The 16,619-nt window shown below is 25.6% G+C and overlaps 4 protein-coding genes across 7 annotated transcripts; 1 reads left to right on the plus strand and 3 right to left on the minus strand.

Annotated features, from left to right (window-relative positions):
* Positions 1 to 387: 387 nt before the first annotated feature.
* LOC124433075 (calcium load-activated calcium channel) lies at positions 388 to 1,482 on the minus strand. Of its 2 annotated transcripts, none has more exons than XM_046982629.1 (4): positions 1,175 to 1,482; positions 983 to 1,060; positions 586 to 905; positions 388 to 517 (listed from the first exon to the last, which is right to left on the minus strand). In XM_046982629.1, exons 1-4 carry the CDS (start codon positions 1,227 to 1,229, stop codon positions 425 to 427), a joined length of 546 nt encoding a protein of 181 aa, XP_046838585.1. In that variant the 5' UTR covers positions 1,230 to 1,482; the 3' UTR covers positions 388 to 424. The 2 variants fall into 2 exon arrangements, with proteins under 2 accessions (XP_046838585.1, XP_046838584.1); XM_046982628.1 differs by having other exon boundaries at positions 1,169 to 1,449.
* A 645-nt stretch (positions 1,483 to 2,127) lies between these two features.
* LOC124421740 (ketohexokinase-like) lies at positions 2,128 to 3,927 on the plus strand. The gene is made up of 4 exons (XM_046957296.1): positions 2,128 to 2,436; positions 2,508 to 2,832; positions 2,894 to 3,165; positions 3,237 to 3,927. The coding sequence occupies exons 1-4, from the start codon at positions 2,339 to 2,341 to the stop codon at positions 3,616 to 3,618; spliced, it is 1,077 nt and encodes a 358-aa protein (XP_046813252.1). The 5' UTR covers positions 2,128 to 2,338; the 3' UTR covers positions 3,619 to 3,927.
* LOC124421739 (leucine-zipper-like transcriptional regulator 1) lies at positions 3,682 to 7,676 on the minus strand. 2 transcript variants are annotated; one of them, XM_046957293.1, is made up of 11 exons: positions 7,299 to 7,675; positions 6,757 to 7,065; positions 6,576 to 6,690; positions 6,345 to 6,511; positions 6,073 to 6,274; positions 5,649 to 6,008; positions 5,117 to 5,567; positions 4,881 to 5,059; positions 4,528 to 4,812; positions 4,319 to 4,443; positions 3,682 to 4,200 (listed from the first exon to the last, which is right to left on the minus strand). In XM_046957293.1, the coding sequence occupies exons 1-10, from the start codon at positions 7,403 to 7,405 to the stop codon at positions 4,324 to 4,326; spliced, it is 2,295 nt and encodes a 764-aa protein (XP_046813249.1). In that variant the 5' UTR covers positions 7,406 to 7,675; the 3' UTR covers positions 3,682 to 4,200; positions 4,319 to 4,323. The 2 variants fall into 2 exon arrangements, with proteins under 2 accessions (XP_046813249.1, XP_046813250.1); XM_046957294.1 differs by lacking the exons at positions 3,682 to 4,200; positions 4,319 to 4,443 and having other exon boundaries at positions 4,588 to 4,812; positions 4,922 to 5,059; positions 7,299 to 7,676.
* A 228-nt stretch (positions 7,677 to 7,904) lies between these two features.
* LOC124433020 (PMS1 protein homolog 1-like) lies at positions 7,905 to 11,694 on the minus strand. Of its 2 annotated transcripts, none has more exons than XM_046982513.1 (12): positions 11,454 to 11,694; positions 11,169 to 11,289; positions 10,915 to 11,079; positions 10,573 to 10,655; positions 10,332 to 10,448; positions 10,011 to 10,157; positions 9,472 to 9,938; positions 9,076 to 9,394; positions 8,884 to 8,998; positions 8,467 to 8,782; positions 8,162 to 8,303; positions 7,905 to 8,060 (listed from the first exon to the last, which is right to left on the minus strand). In XM_046982513.1, exons 1-12 carry the CDS (start codon positions 11,589 to 11,591, stop codon positions 7,968 to 7,970), a joined length of 2,223 nt encoding a protein of 740 aa, XP_046838469.1. In that variant the 5' UTR covers positions 11,592 to 11,694; the 3' UTR covers positions 7,905 to 7,967. The 2 variants fall into 2 exon arrangements, with proteins under 2 accessions (XP_046838469.1, XP_046838468.1); XM_046982512.1 differs by having other exon boundaries at positions 10,573 to 10,847.
* Positions 11,695 to 16,619: the final 4,925 nt, after the last annotated feature.

Raw genomic sequence — 16,619 nt, forward strand, 5'->3', positions numbered from 1 at the left:
AGGCAATTAATTAAGACACTATTACATAATCAAATAATTTAATCTTATTATATGTACATTTAAAAATATTTATAATATAACGTTGCAATGATTGTAAACAATTTTTCTTTTTAGTATTGAATATAATTAAATATTGATAAATAATCTAATAGCTAATATTTTTCTTTTTTGTGTTTTCTACAGCTAAATTACATTAAATAATCAATTGTATCTTCCTAATAACTTTGTAATTAATGTTTTGATAAGTCAGTTTTAATAGTACGGTAAGTACTTTTGTATATATACTATACACTTAGTCTATAATGTAAAATTTGATTATTATAATTATTAATATTATGCTTGAATAGTTTTAATGTGCTGAAATAGTTTGAAATAACTAATACCAAATAATATACAAATGTATTTATTTTTTTATAATTTAAAATTATTTAAATTGTTGAGGTGGCGGTCCGAAGATACTACCACTTTGTTTGCTAGCTGTTCTTGAAGGAGCAAAGCCGAGCATTTTTTGAATATTCTAAAATTAAAATATAAATGTTAAACATATTTGAAATTAGATATACTTGTACAACTGTTTATACATACTTGTCTAATGCTCATGGTACAAAGTATATACAGAAATATAAAAGAACACTCTGTATAATCATCGCCTGGTAGATTCCTATGTGATAAACCTTGTATCCAACTTATTGGTACAAATGGCAATTTTGCTACTACTCTGCCATCAAATATACTATTAAACATACTCAAAAGGGCAGTAAATGCAAATCCAATTGCAAACATAGATTTCATTTTTACGAGCGATAAATCTCTATTATTATTTTTTAGCCTTTCTTCTTCACGTTCTATTTTCTTTTTTTGTTGTTTATCTAATGAATCGCCATGAGCTTCTTTTCTTTTTTCCACTAAAAATAAGATAAAGGTTATATTATAACATTAAAAATCATATATTTTTATTATATTAAACAATTTGACATCATACATTTTTTACTCTGTTTTTCTACTTCTGCTTTTAATTTCTGATATTTTTCAGTTCTATACACCATCAACCATGTTAATCCTGTCAATATAAGGGTAAAAATAATATTTATGATCATAACTATACCAAGTAAACTACTTCAATTACAACATTTGAAAAATTAAAATTTATTGTATGGTTTAAAGTTACCTTCACCTAATAATGCTGTACATACACTAATGAAAACAATTAAAATAGTGTCTGCCCACATATTATTAAATACAAATAAATTTTTTAATTCAAATAATTTATATAAATGATTCAATACAATCGAAAGAAAACTATTGTTTTATATGAAACAAATATTGAATACAGTCGAATTATTACTCTACATATATGTACGTATGTATGGTATGCATGATTGTAGTAATCATCAGCAATATGTCGGAAAAAATATTTGGTAGTCTAGATGGTCCTAAAATAAACTAGGTTGTGTGATTTTATTAATTTTTTCCTCTAATTGTAAAGAAAGAAAAAATTATATTTTTCCATTCATTTAAAATAAAAACTAATATAAAATCTAAATTTAAAATAAAATATAACTTATTATTTAACGAATAATTTAATCCTGTAAAATCGAACAAATATTCCTCTTTACGCAATAGCAACCAATGAAATTGTTTCTGGTACTAAAATCTTAGATACTTGAGATAATTAACAGCCAATACATAAAAGACTATTTCATTTAACTTTCCAATCGCATAATTGAGAATATTTTCTTCATCATTACAATAAATAATTTATTATATTAAATAACTCATATTCTTATACACATATTATTATAGCACATTATAACATATTTATATCATAATGTATTATATACATATATAATCATCTAAATAAAATATTAATGTGTATTTATTATAATCGAAGTTAATTTATATGTAAATTAAATTACTTTATTAATATTGTAAAAATATTTTATCTAAGAAATATAAATATTTTAAGAATTTAAAATTCTACATAAGTACTTAATATTATCGTACATTAAGTCATATTTTTATCACTCATGTCGTAATTACATGATAAAGTGATTCTACTAATATTCACTGATTTATTTGCACCATATTTACATAATATATTCAGATAATGCAAAAAAATAGTATTTATTTTTATGAAATATTATGCTGGGCGATTTATCTGAATATATAAATTAAACATAATTTGGAAAGATTAGAAAAATACGAACTTTTACTTATTTATCATCTTTAATGATGATTATTTGATAGATTTTGTATTTATTATTTTATTATTTAAAGTTCGTGTTATAGCGATATAATTCCAAATTTCTACAGGAAGATTATTGATACGTCTTCTTCAATGGAGTTCAGTAATATAAAAATTTTAACTGTTGGATTAAGCTGTGTTGATATAGTACAAACATGTAAATATTATCCTCTTGAGGATTGTGAACAAAAGTATGTGTTAATTTGCAACACAACAAAATATTTGTTAATTTTGTTATTACTGATCGAATAAAAGTTTTTAGGTCTGTTGAATATAAACAGCAAAGAGGTGGAAATAGTTCAAATACATGCACTGTTCTTTCTTTGTTAGGAAATTTGTGTGAATTCTTAGGAGTATTTAGTGCAGAAGAACATACTAATTTCTTACAAAATGACATGAAAAAATATAATATTGATTTTTCACATTGTCCTGAAATCAAAGGTGTTGGATGTCCTGTATCAACAGTTATACTAAGTTTAAGTACTGGAACTCGTACAATTTTACATTATAATCCGAATCTACCAGAATTGACATTAAAAGATTTTATGCAACTGAAATTGCAGAACTACAGTTGGATCCATTTTGAAGTAGGAACATAATTAACTTTGATCAATATTTTTAATAATTTTAATCACTATTTTTCTTCAGGGCAGAAATATAACGGAATTATTATCTATGATGCAAAATATAGAAAGCTACAATAAGTCTATGAGATTATCAGATAAGCAAAATATAGAAAAAAGTAATAAATGGAATATGACTATTACTATTAGTTTGGAGATAGAAAAATCTATACCTGAATTATTAGATTTATTATCTTATGTCGATATAGTATTTATATCAAAAGACTTTGCAAGAAGTAGAGGATATAACAATATGAGTGAAACATTGAAAAATATCAGTGCAAAAACTAAACCAGGGTATAAGAAATAAAAAATTAAATTTATAATTATATGAAATATAGTATGTATCTTTTAACATATTTTTTTAGAACAATTATTATTTGTGCTTGGAGTGATAGAGGTGCAATGGCATGTATTTCGGATGGAGTTACAGTACAATCACCAGCTTTTCCACCACAAAAAATAATAGACAGTCTTGGTGCTGGGGATACATTTAATGCAGGGGTTATACATTATTTGAACAAAGTAAAAATTTCTGCTAAAAATAAAGACAAAGGTTCTTCAAACAGTCCTGTTAAAAAAAGTCAGTCAAAGAAACATGATATTGAAAATTCAAAATTTAATCAAACAGAATTTATTGATCAAAATATTCTACAGGCAGCTATAACCTTTGCTTGTCATGTTGCTGGTACCAAAATAGGAATGAAAGGTTATGATGGTCTTGATAAGATATTTACAAAATTCGAATAAATTTATATATTTAAAAAAAAGGGTCGATTTCATCTTAAATATAATACTATTTTTAGCGCAATATATATTAATCGTACAGATTTATTTTAGTAATTAAACGTATTGAGCATTTTTACATGTAATATTTGATATTTGACACATAATGTAGAGTTCTGTAATATTAAATCTAAGAGAAAAGGGTAGCACCAGGGGATCCGAAGATGTTGTGCCTGTCTTTTAGACGCTATCATGTTAACCTTATACAATATTTTATCATAAATACCATAATAATAACTGATATTTTAGAAATATAATGATTTGATATGAGAACATTATTTGTAAATAATTTTATAATATTCAAAAATTAATAAATTATTATAAATTTGTACATTATCCTATAATGACATAAGCATATAATTATACAGATATATAAAAATGTGTTGTTGAATTATATGATGATTCTTTAAATGGATAAAATTACTTGTACACAGTTATCTTTGAGTGGAATCTTTGTCAATTATGAACAGCAGTACAATTTGATACAATACAATACTAACATATAATCTTTATATATATTATATATAAAATGTGTTAATTAGAATCCTGAAAATAATAAACAATGGTAAATATACCTGATTACTTATAATAAACTATATATTTATCTTGAAAGATTAGAGGCAAATGTATATATGAATTATATAAATACTGATTCAACGCTTACATTTATCAGCAATCATTTGTCATATCTTGACATGTTCTTGCTTCACTGTGCTTATCTGCTAATGCTTCTAATATATCCAGCAATAATTCTCTGCTCAATTGCTTCAGTCTTGGTAGTCTTGCAACCTTATGAATATAAATAATATATATTGGATAATAAAATTTATATATGTAATAATAGCATTCATTATTTAAATGATTATAAATTACCTTACTGAAATGATGTACTATAAGATTTAATGCGTACTTTTTAATGTCACTAGCTTGCATTCTATCTGCAGCTTCTAAAATTTGTATAACATTTTCAAAAGTAACATTCATTTCAAGATTTTGTTTGCAAAATGCTTGTAACCGATTATTTGTAAAACCATAAAAAACTGGAGCTGTAAATAAATACAAAGAATCTTCAGGGGGCATTGAAACATCTGCATAATAGATGTATCTCATTAAAGAAGCAAATGATTCTGCTGATGGAATCATCTCGCCAATTTGTATCTGTAACAAATTATTAATATTACAAATAAATTATATTATATAGATTTAATAGTAAATTTATTACCCACATTAACAATATTATTTTCAGGCATGAAAGAGCGAAACATGCCTTCAAAATAACTGCATCGTGCTGCGAGAACAGCTTTGTGTGCTGGTATAGGCACACCATCCAACATCAAAATTATATCACAGAATTCTTTACCAATACTTATTAAAAATGCCTCCATATCTTGCTCTAAAGTTGTTCCTAATAAAAATAAATTATTATTGAAAAATATTCGAAATTAATTTCAATGAAACATACCTGTACCAGATTCGTATTGTTTTGAAAAGTTTCTCGTTTGTGGCACTTGTCGTCTTCTAATAATTTCTACCATTAATGGTTGATCCAATGTCTCAAATTCTTGACTCATAACGATTTGATTGTAATTACTTTCCTTTACTATAAAACTAAGACAAAATTCTTTAATGAAGTATAACTTTAAATGTGCAGCATTGTGTAAGGCTTCCAATACGTTTGCATGACTTATAGTTGCTTCTAGATAATGCACACATAATTGCTCTAAACGTTTCATATTAAATTGAACTGCAAGACGATAAACATCCATCATAAGAAGGACGATGCCATTGCTTAAAGGATCATCAAATCGACTATTTGATGTATCCTCAAATCTTTTTGTAGGATCAATACGATCCGTATAGATATAATTTAATACCATTTCAAAAGCTTCTGGAACAGCATCTTTTAATTTTACCTACAAAAATAACATTTTATTGTCACGTTTTATAAAAAAATTGGTTTTTTTCTTCTAAATTGATAGTTATTTAAAATATACCTCTAATAAAGGTAAATCTTTAACTGGTACATCTGCAGAACCTAAAACTTCTTCCAAATGTTTTTCTCTTTTTTCATGCGCTTGCCTAATTCGAGCTCTTAAAAATTGAGAACGAGCTGCAACCATAGCTATGTGTGCTGGTATTTTTGTATCGCCTTCACCTACTACAAATTCTACATCACAGAATAAACGAGCATTTAACAGTCTTCCAAAATCATCATGAAGAGTGCACTTAGGGTAGGAAGAAAATTGAAACCTGTACGTTTCTCCAGAACGTACATTGTTATCAACTGTACCACCAAAAATAAACATGGCTTCTCCAATCACTGCTGCAGCATGAAAAAGACGACCAGATGGTACCTGTAATAGTAATAATAATTATGATATAATAGTAAATATAATAAAAAATAATTTTTAAGCAAACCTGACTGTCAGTAGATGGTAGTACTATATTCCAAGTTTGTGTATCCAGATCGTAACAGTGAAGATCATTTGGTAAAGTTGAATCAGCTGCTCCACCGAAAACATAGAGATGCCTGTCAAAGCTTACCATTGTGTGACCATATCTACGTGCAGGTGGTGGAGGTGCACCACGAAGAATGTGTTCTGTTGATATACGGGTCCAACTAATAAAAATCGAATAATTATGAATGTAAAGTATTATATTTTATATTATTTAATGTTACATTTATTTACCGTCTTTCTCTAAAATGAAATTGAAAAAGACTGTTGGTAATTTTGGCTCCACTTTGTCCACTAAATACAAACATAGATTCACGAGCTACAGCAACAGGAAAGTTACAACAAGTTGGAGGGCAATCGCCAGACTGAGCTACTTTCTCCCAAATGCGTGTATCACCAGGCTAAAAAAATACACATTCCTCAAGCTAGTGAAAATAATTAACACATTCTAAATATAAATCTTACCAACAAAGATATTGTCCACATGTCATTAAGTCTTGCATTTCCATCATAGCCAGCAAAAATCCACAATTTATTGTCATATACAGCAGCACCATGTGCAGATCTCGCAACAGGTGTTCTACAATGAAATATTTTTTTATCAAATTTATAAAGATTATTATAAAATACAATTATAATAACATACATCCCAATAAATTTCCATTCTGTCCATTGTCCAGTTAAAAAACGATATTCAAAAAGATCATTTTTATTGGTAAGATTTGAATTTGAGTGTATATCACCAGTATAACCACCAAATACAAACATTGAAGCATCATGTACTACTGCTGAGTGATGATAACGTGGTGCTGGTGGAGTTCCTGTTGCAAATGCACGACCCCATGATTTTTCTTTTACATCAAAGCGCAACAGATCATTTAACATTCTTGAGCCATTATCACCACCAAATACATAAATGGCATCTTTGTATGCCACAACCGTATGCTTACTACGTCTGTTAAATCAAATCTTGTTATATATTATTTTAAGAATAAATATATAAATATATAAATATATAAAAGTTAAATGTAATTACTTATAATTGCATAATTGACATAAATACGAGAATAATATTAATTTTTTATGAATATTTACAATTAAATATCAAAAAAATTAATTTACATAAATATTATTTTGTTAATTAAAGTTTAATGATAGCCTTTAATAGGTTATTAAAAATGAATTTACCTAGCACCAACAAATTCATCACATTCAGGCATACGTTGCCAACGATGTACAGTTTCAAAAGGTCCAAAATCAAGTGTCAAACATTCTGCAGTTATCACATTATCCATTCTAATGTTTTCAAAATATTAATTTATGATATCGACACCATACTTAACCTAAAATATTCTTCAAGAGTAATTTCTTATTATTTATTTGTATTAAACATTTAATTAATCTTATTATATATAATCTTCCTTTTATATCAATTTTCTATTTAAAGAATATAATTATTAAAACTACAATATAATTTTATATTTCTACATATTTTAACACTAGCACTGAATTGTCAATAACTCTTAAAGCGCCATGCAATGATCGTGCTGACATTAATGATATTGGGAAATCAATAATTATAATCCATACACAGAATATTCATAAAACTAATAAAAATAATTAATTATCATATAAGAATAATTTTATCTCACTTCTTTGATAATGTTTTATCTAAATATATATTTTTTGAAAAATAATATACAAAAGCAAATATATTTTATTTATTTTTCAGTAAGTAAAATATTTTATATTTTATTATAATAAATAAAACCTTAATGTAATAAGTACTAATATTATATTAAATTTTTGTTAAATGTACATATGTGTATATAAATCTTAATTTGATAAGCATATATTTCATGTTAATGTGTATATCGGAAATATCATTGACATATTTTTTTTTTCTAAAATCCATTGTTTAAAAAGTTTTTCAACATCTTGAGATTGTATCTGTAAGTACACAAGCATCAAAAGTGTTGTTAATTATAAATTGAAGTAAAATAAATTAAATTAATATCTGTAAAAATATAATAATACAATTGGGAAATTACCTTATCTAAGATTAAGTCAGTGCTATTTAAACCTTTCAAAATATGAGAAATATCTAGTAACCAAAGCTGTGCACTATTTTTAATGATCCATAAATTTACACTAATTAATCCTACTACATGATGAATATTATTATAATCACATCTAAAAAATAAAAGTATTATTTTTTCTGAATATAAAAATATTAATCTTGAAATATGAATTTAATTGTTATATGATTAAATATTAATTCAATATTTAATAATATTAAATGTAATAAAATATTTATTCAGTTTAATAATTATAATTTCTCATGTTTATAATTTACCTATTTTGGAAATTTTTTGTAACTTTTTCTATATTCATATCCCAAGGTACTGTAGTTCTCATTGCTAGATTTTCTGATTTTGGTGTATTCAAGTTTTTCATATTTTCAAGCATACGTAAAAATCGTCTTTTATTTTTCTTAACACCTTCATCAAGTTTCTGTTTTATTTTTTCTTCTTTTACTTTTTCTTTATTTGCTTTCTCTTCATGGACAAGATCTTGATAATAGCCATGTTCTTGAGATGGCAAATGTTTCCAAATATCTGTTATTTTACGAGCAACTTCTACTGCTGATAGTTTAGGATTTTCTTTTATTACTAAAAAAAGTTATTATAATTATTATAATTACTTGTAGTACACAAATTACAAAGAATACGATATTAATAATATAAAAAGGAAAATGATGCAATATATTTACTCTCTGATCTGATGTCATTTGCAAATTTGGCAAATGTTGTCTTTATAGTGTAAGAATTATTACTTAATGATATATGGTTTGTACAATCGATAAATGGTTTTACATCTGTACCTCCCTATCATCACATAAAAGTATATTTGTTATAAAATGATACACATTTATTTTTTGTTGAATTAAAAAAAGTAGATGTACCTTTAAACCTTCTACATGTCCTTTACTCCATGTTTCCAATGAATTCTTTTCTTTTACATTTAAGTTATTATCCTTTTCATTATTTTGTATATCATGTATCTTATTAATATGTGTTTTTACATTACTTCTTTCATTTAATATAAAATCAAACTCAAAATCTTCACCTAGGTCTACTACAGGTAACTGACTAATATTTTCATTTGAAATATCAATTTGATTATCTAACGTATTTACAGTCTGGTGAATGTTAACTTTTTTATCAGTCGAATTCAGATTATATAGTAATGAGTCATTGGTATATATTGGATTGTTGCTAAAACTAAATGTAATATTTAAATTTCGTTTTTAAATGCATGTCCTTTTAAAAGCTATTTTTTATATAATATTTATACTAACGTATAATCATGTTTAAGTTGATTACGATCTGTACAATTGGTATCTATATTATGTATACTTGAGTTATGTGAAGCTGATGTAGTGTTTAAATAATTTGCGATAACTTGTATTTCACCCTCAGAAACATTATTCTTCCCATCTTTACTTATTGAATCATTTAATGTGTTTTTACAATGGGGTATGTCTTCAATAATTTGGTATTTCAATAACTCAGTTGTATTCTTATTAAACTTTTGTGGAACTGATTCTCTGTTTATAGTTTTTTTAATTTCTTTTTCATCCATATTAGGTGAAATTTTGCGTCTTTTATATACAGGTAATTCTGTCTTTGAAATATTTTCGTTAGTTATCAATGAGTAATCTTGATCATAATTACTTATTTCATCAGAATTTTTTTTTTTCTGTTCCTCCCTTTGAATACCATAAAAATTTGTTAAAAGTCGATTGATAGCATCAAGAATTATTTGCTACAATATATATAGTTTTTAATATATATATACCATGATTTTTATAGTTTTCATGCAATCTGTAAATTATACCTGATTCCTTAAAAGTACTGCATCTTTATTAGGTTCTAAATTAACATCAACATCCATTGGATCCATCAAAATATGTACAAGAAATATTGGTTTCTTTTTTACTGACAGTTTGTGACTAAAGTATTCTGAGATTATGTCATTCACTGCCTAATAATAAAAAAACGAAGTTCTTTCAAGTATTTTTTTTAATATAATATATATATGATATATTATTTTTCAGCAATATTTTATTTTATAGAGAAAGTAATGTGTACCAATAAAAAAATTGTAATATAAAAGTCTAACAAAGCTTAATTAATCTTTATACAATTAAAATCATACCTTTTCAATGTCTTTATATTTAACAGGACGATTATTGATAAAAATGTAATGATTGGTTTGACAAATTTCGTTTATATCCTGTATTTCTTTATCAGGAATCATTAATTGTATTGTAGCCTAAAATATCATAAAAAGTGTAGTACAATATTACTTATTATATTTTAATTGATTGACCATGCCTTATTCTTGATTGACTATTTCCTTATTCTTGTATTGTATAAAATCATATTTTTATATATACCTCAGTTTCTTCATAAGTAATCCACTTCATATTACATATAACTTTGCTCCCAAGCACATGTTCTGCTGCTTCTTTGATACTATCTAGATTTGGTTTTATAAATATGACATTATTGTTTACTTTATAACTAATTCTTACTGTGTAATTACATATTCCAAAACTTTTAAGCAGACATTCTATTAATTTAATATCTTGGTTTGCTTTTTTTTTGTTAGTAATTAATTTTCTTCTTACTGGTAATTGTTTAAACATTTGTTTGATTTGAACCGTAGTACCTAACACAAAAAATTATATAAAGTAAACGAAACTCATTACGCGATTATTAATATAAACTCTTAATACCTCTGGCCCTTGGATATAATTCTGATGTCATAATATTTCCGTTGTTATCCATATTATACAATCTGCCTACTTCATCCTTATCTGTTCTGGTCATAATAACAACATCACTGATTCTACACAATGCATTTAATGCTTCACCTCGAAATCCATAAGTTTTTAGCATACCTATATAAATAAGATAAAAAAATGGTTATTATTAATAATTCAATTCATATAAAATAGCAATTAAACTGTCTTATAACAATAAGTATTACCTAAATCTGCAAAATTTGATATCTTAGAAGTACAGGATGGTAAAGCCATATACGAAGCATCTACTTTTGAAATACCATCTCCATCATCTTTTACTTCTATTAGTGATGTGCCATTATCAACCTAATAATAATTAAAAACATTATAATATATAATTAAAATAGATATATAAAATTGATTCATTTTTTTTGACATAAGTTTTAATTAGTTATATTTATATATGGAATACACACATAAGTAAACAAAGTGTATATAAAAAGCAATATAAATTAAAATTTAATACGTACGAGATTAATTTCAATGTTTTTTGCATTTGCATCAAAAGCATTTTCTGCTAATTCTTTGACAGCACTATATATGGATGTTATAATTTGTGTAGTAGTTACAAGTCTTATTGTATTTTCATCTAAGCTTCTAATCAACATTTTTGGACGACTTGTTTTCTCACTTTGTTAATTTAAAATTTTGATGTGGAATCAGTGTTGATCAAATAAGACGAAAGATGTCATGGAAGAGAGAGTCAAGCATTTGTATAATTTGTAATGATATAAATACATAAATAAATATACCAATAATAGTCTTTAAAGCAATCAATTAAAATAATTTTGTAATATTATAGATCTATTTTGGAATGAAAAATGAAAAGAATAACAAGACTTTTTATCGATTATGTGACTTATTTTTCACAAAAATATATTACATCAATTATATCAAAATATTTTGAATATCTGGGGATTTTGGATTGTTAAAGATGGGTATAATGATTTTTAAAACAATTTGGCGGGAGAATAGATTTATTATCTAATTTAAAATATTTTACATATATTTTACATTGTACAAAACATACTTATGTATTATATATAATTTCTATAGAAATATACATATAGTGTAAAAATTGTACTCTTACTAGAGGAAAGTAATAAATGTTAAAAATTCACGGACACATTATTTATATGGATTGATTTGCATAAATAATACGGATCTTACGTAATTATATTTTATTCCGGATAGAAATTTTCATGAAACCATTGTTGAGAATCAAGTTTAGAAGATCGAAGCTTTTGTGGTTGCTATGGACAAGGGTTCGTGAACTCTACGTATGTACATATTGATTTTACTATTCATGGAAAACACTTGGAAATGGTCAATGGACTATTGCTTGTTATAGCAAGCGACGTATGTCTTCTTTTCTTTGCTTTCCGGTAATAAAAATTTATCTTAAACTTTATTGTACAATAAAATGTATCTTCGAGATATCTTAGAAAATGTACGGATTATACAAAAAAACAATAACGAATTAAAACAAAGCATAAACATAGTAGAGTTTTTTAACAGAGTTTAGATGTTCTTCTAAAATATTTGAAATAATTTCATTTCATTGACAATAAAAGAAATTCTATGAAAATATCCGAAAAAAAATATTGACCTATAAGTATTAAATGCACGCAAAAGTAAAATCACGTATAAGTTAAACCAAAAATAGATGTACCTTTTGTTAGGCTGTAGATTGTAGTGGCGATAAATCCATGGATTACCACTTTGAATTTCAAAACGTGCATATCATCCACGTATCTATCGAGTGTTATCGACCTTTTTTTAAATAAATTACACAATGAACTGGTATGGTTTATGCGATATATTTATACATCAAGAATTCTTTTTTTTATGCGTGTGCAATCGTTAATTTATAAAACATAAAAATAATTTAAAAGTAAAATGAATTTGACAATTTTTTTGAGTAAAATTGTAATACCTATAAAAAAAAAAAATAAATAAATAAATAAAAAATAAGGAATCAATTCAATTATATTCGATCATTTTTTCGTATATATAATTAACTTGTGCGCCTTTATACGAAGTTTAATTATAATTATTTTCTAGGGAAAAATATAAAAATTATTGAACAAATAGGTCAAAATTGATATTAAAAAAAAATGTTCAAATAAATTACATTTAAATATAAATAAAATAAACTTTTTTTTTTATATACCCTTTCACCATATAGATATACATAACATCTATATGATCATTTAAGCTCAGCAACGCAGACTGTGAACATTTTCACGAAGTATATGTAGGCGTCTACATTACAACTATAACCACATCTCGTATTGAATTAGTTTGACTTTTCTCGTTCGCTGCTCTAACTGTTCGATATATTTAAAACAGACTCCAGGATCATATGCAGGGTATTTTCTTATTTATGGTTTCTTTTCCTCTTCTATCCTACTTTACAAGATATTCTTTAATTATGCTGATTGATCCTTATTAATTCCATATGCTAAGTAATTATTTTTTTCGAAGTCTATATTTGTTAATTGAAGAAGTATATTTGTATAAAAATAAAACCGTTTCAAACTTATAAAATATTTCTAATATACACTATTACATATCTTATATATTTCCTCGTATTAGTTCACTTAAAATATTTGTACGATGATAATTTATTTAATCAATTTTATATTTCCGTGACGCATACATATATTTTATAGGTTAAATGGTACTCATAGATGTGTAAGTTCAGTTTTTAGTTACAATTCTTAGTTTTTATTTCGTTAAATATTTATTATATAAATATTTAAACTATTATTTAAACTAATAGGGAGATCTAAAATCGTTCTGATAAGGAAATTTTCGGATAATGGAATACAGACTTTTCTTAAATGAATTATTCTATATTTTGGGCTACTCTGTGACGTTAATATTTTCGCCTTCTCTTTATTCTGATATTTTATGCAATATCGCAATATCGTTTTCTAATTTTGTAAGTATTTCTGTTTTCGTTTCAACAGTTAGCACTACACAGTTACGTTTCATTGTATTACATTACAAATACTACGTAATTGTTTAAAGAATTTTGAATTAAATTTTATTTCTCCTGCTGTGTTAAGGACAGACTGTTTATATTGTTATGATTAGAGATAGTATATAAGACGAATAATAGAATATTCGATTAATAGAACGTTTGGACATTAGGGTATTCAGATAATGTGTATTTGCATAATAAAGGTTCTACATATTGACTAAATGCAATAAAACCTTCATTTTTTTTAATAATCAAGAAATGTTCAGATATTTCGCCGAAATAAATAATTTTCATTTTTGTAATGTTCTGAATATATATCTAACCTGTTAACCAGAGAGATTTCTGATAATAAATTTTGATTACAATTGATTATAATTGAAAAGATAAATGACAGAAGAAAATATATTCTAATTCGAAAGAAAGACAAAGAAATAGAAAAGGCAATTTTCCTTCGATTAAATGAGTGATCGCGAGTCAACGATCATGATCAAAGCGTTAGCTAGTTCCGAAATGAGGTGTCGTGAATGGAATAACGATCTAAGAACGAATTCTCTTCAAATTTTGTATATATAATCTCGATAGTTGCGTCTTGTAGTGTTACAACATTACTTTCATAACGTAAGTCTAACATGTATATTATTATTACATAAAGTTTTAATAGCGAACGTTCGAAAACTTTCGTGAGCCACTAACATGTACATACGTTTATATATCTTGTAACTAGTGTATAATCACGTGTGAATTGTTTGATTTTTCTGTTACGCTTCTTATGAGATAAATACTTTACTCATTTATATTGTACATTATTTGTAAGTACACATCATACACGTATGCGTGTTTGCATGTGCATAAATATGCATGCAACAAAAATGCTATTATTCCTTCTCGTGAAACATAGAATTTGTATTTTACAATTTCTTAAATAACATACAAACGACATTGCTATTGTCGTGACTATGAAATTAATCGCTTTGACTCTATTTCTTCGTGCTATTTTTAATATTTTAAACATAGATCCAATCGTAGATATTATAATTTATTGTCATCGTTAATTCAATTCCAATACCATTTGGTGACGATATCACGGATACATCCTGTTTACTTTTATTTCTATAAAATGTGAATTACTTAATTGCTATGAGTTTTTAATCTTATAATAATTTGTTTTTCCTTGGTTATTAAAATATTTATTTAGTTCAAAGTGCGATATATTTACTTTCATACTTTTTTTTTAAGATGTTCAATAAACAAAAATAATTTTCAGTAAATCTTCAAAGAAAAGAAGAAAAAGAATTTCTTTTCTTCTTTCAAAGAAAAGGAATTTAAAAACCCTTTCCTGTCTTTATGATATCAGCGATTTTACGATCTTTTTTGTAAATATTTTTACCCTAAGGATTATGCAATACATTTGCTTCTGAAAGGAAGTTCGTTGAAGTGAAATGTAATATACAAAATCTCAATAATACCTCCCTACATACAATTTTATCTAAGATCAGCATACAAATTTAGATGAGTTTAAATAAGTTCGTGACATGACCTGGCCGATGAATTTATGTTACTATTTTCCATAGACTTAATACTGATATTTTGCTCAGAATTTTTATCAATTGATATTTCCGAAGCTGAAATAATATGTTATCGAAACCGATATATTATCGAAAATAAATACCAATATTTTTTCGATTTTTCTACTGTAGATATGGTAACTTAAGATTAAGATATGATTTTTTTTCTCTATAACTAAAAATAATAAACATATATTTAACTTATAAATTTAAGTATTTGTTACTCTTAAGTATTAATATATCATCGGATAAATTATATCATAGCGTGACAATACGTATTACGTTTTAATTATATCTTGTTGTAAGTGATTATTTTAATGAGTACTTTAAAAGCGAAAACAATCTTTCGACATTACCTTGTGTTGGTAGCATTGCTAAAGCAACTTTAGCTAGCGAATACAATTCTAGAAAACATTTCTTTATTCAAAAATTCTAAAATGTTTCCTTTAAAACACCTTACAGTAGACAGGAAGGAAAGAATCACCTCTGATAACAATGGCAAGGGAGGGAAATTCTTGACGGATAAATGTTTTCGACCGTTAATAGTTATTTAGCCAGCTTTTTCAGCCAATTTTTCTTGAATTTTTTTTTAATTTTTCTCAGGTTTGTTAATTCTTTAATAAGTGGATTACTGTGATCTGTATTTCTATTTCTATTCTTTACTGATGCTTGAATACGAGGTTCAAATATGTCGTTGATGAAGGATATCTTAAGATCGTGAAATGTCTGATTAAACATATTTCATGAAGAATTTGTCATAATCCGCAGGGTTTTCAATTGGAAAGATCAACTTCAAGTTTAATTCTATAAATTTATTAACCTGAAAATATTTATCTGAAATTATTGATCAGAGAGATTCGTTTTAATTTTGTATAATAATTCAGCATACCACACATTATAAAAAGCTTGCTGGACATCTAGAAGTACAAAGATATATATTTTTTCTCCTTCAGACATTCCAAGAGGAAGTTTATAATTCGATGGCACTACTGTATAGTATATAGTTTTCTCAAATTGATGATTAGGGATTAATTTTGCAACAGAAGAGCTGACTTTAATTCTTTTGAGTAGTAGTTTTTCGA

This window comes from Vespa crabro, chromosome 2 (genome assembly GCF_910589235.1).
Source record: "Vespa crabro chromosome 2, iyVesCrab1.2, whole genome shotgun sequence".
Taxonomy (NCBI): Eukaryota; Metazoa; Arthropoda; class Insecta; order Hymenoptera; family Vespidae; genus Vespa; species Vespa crabro.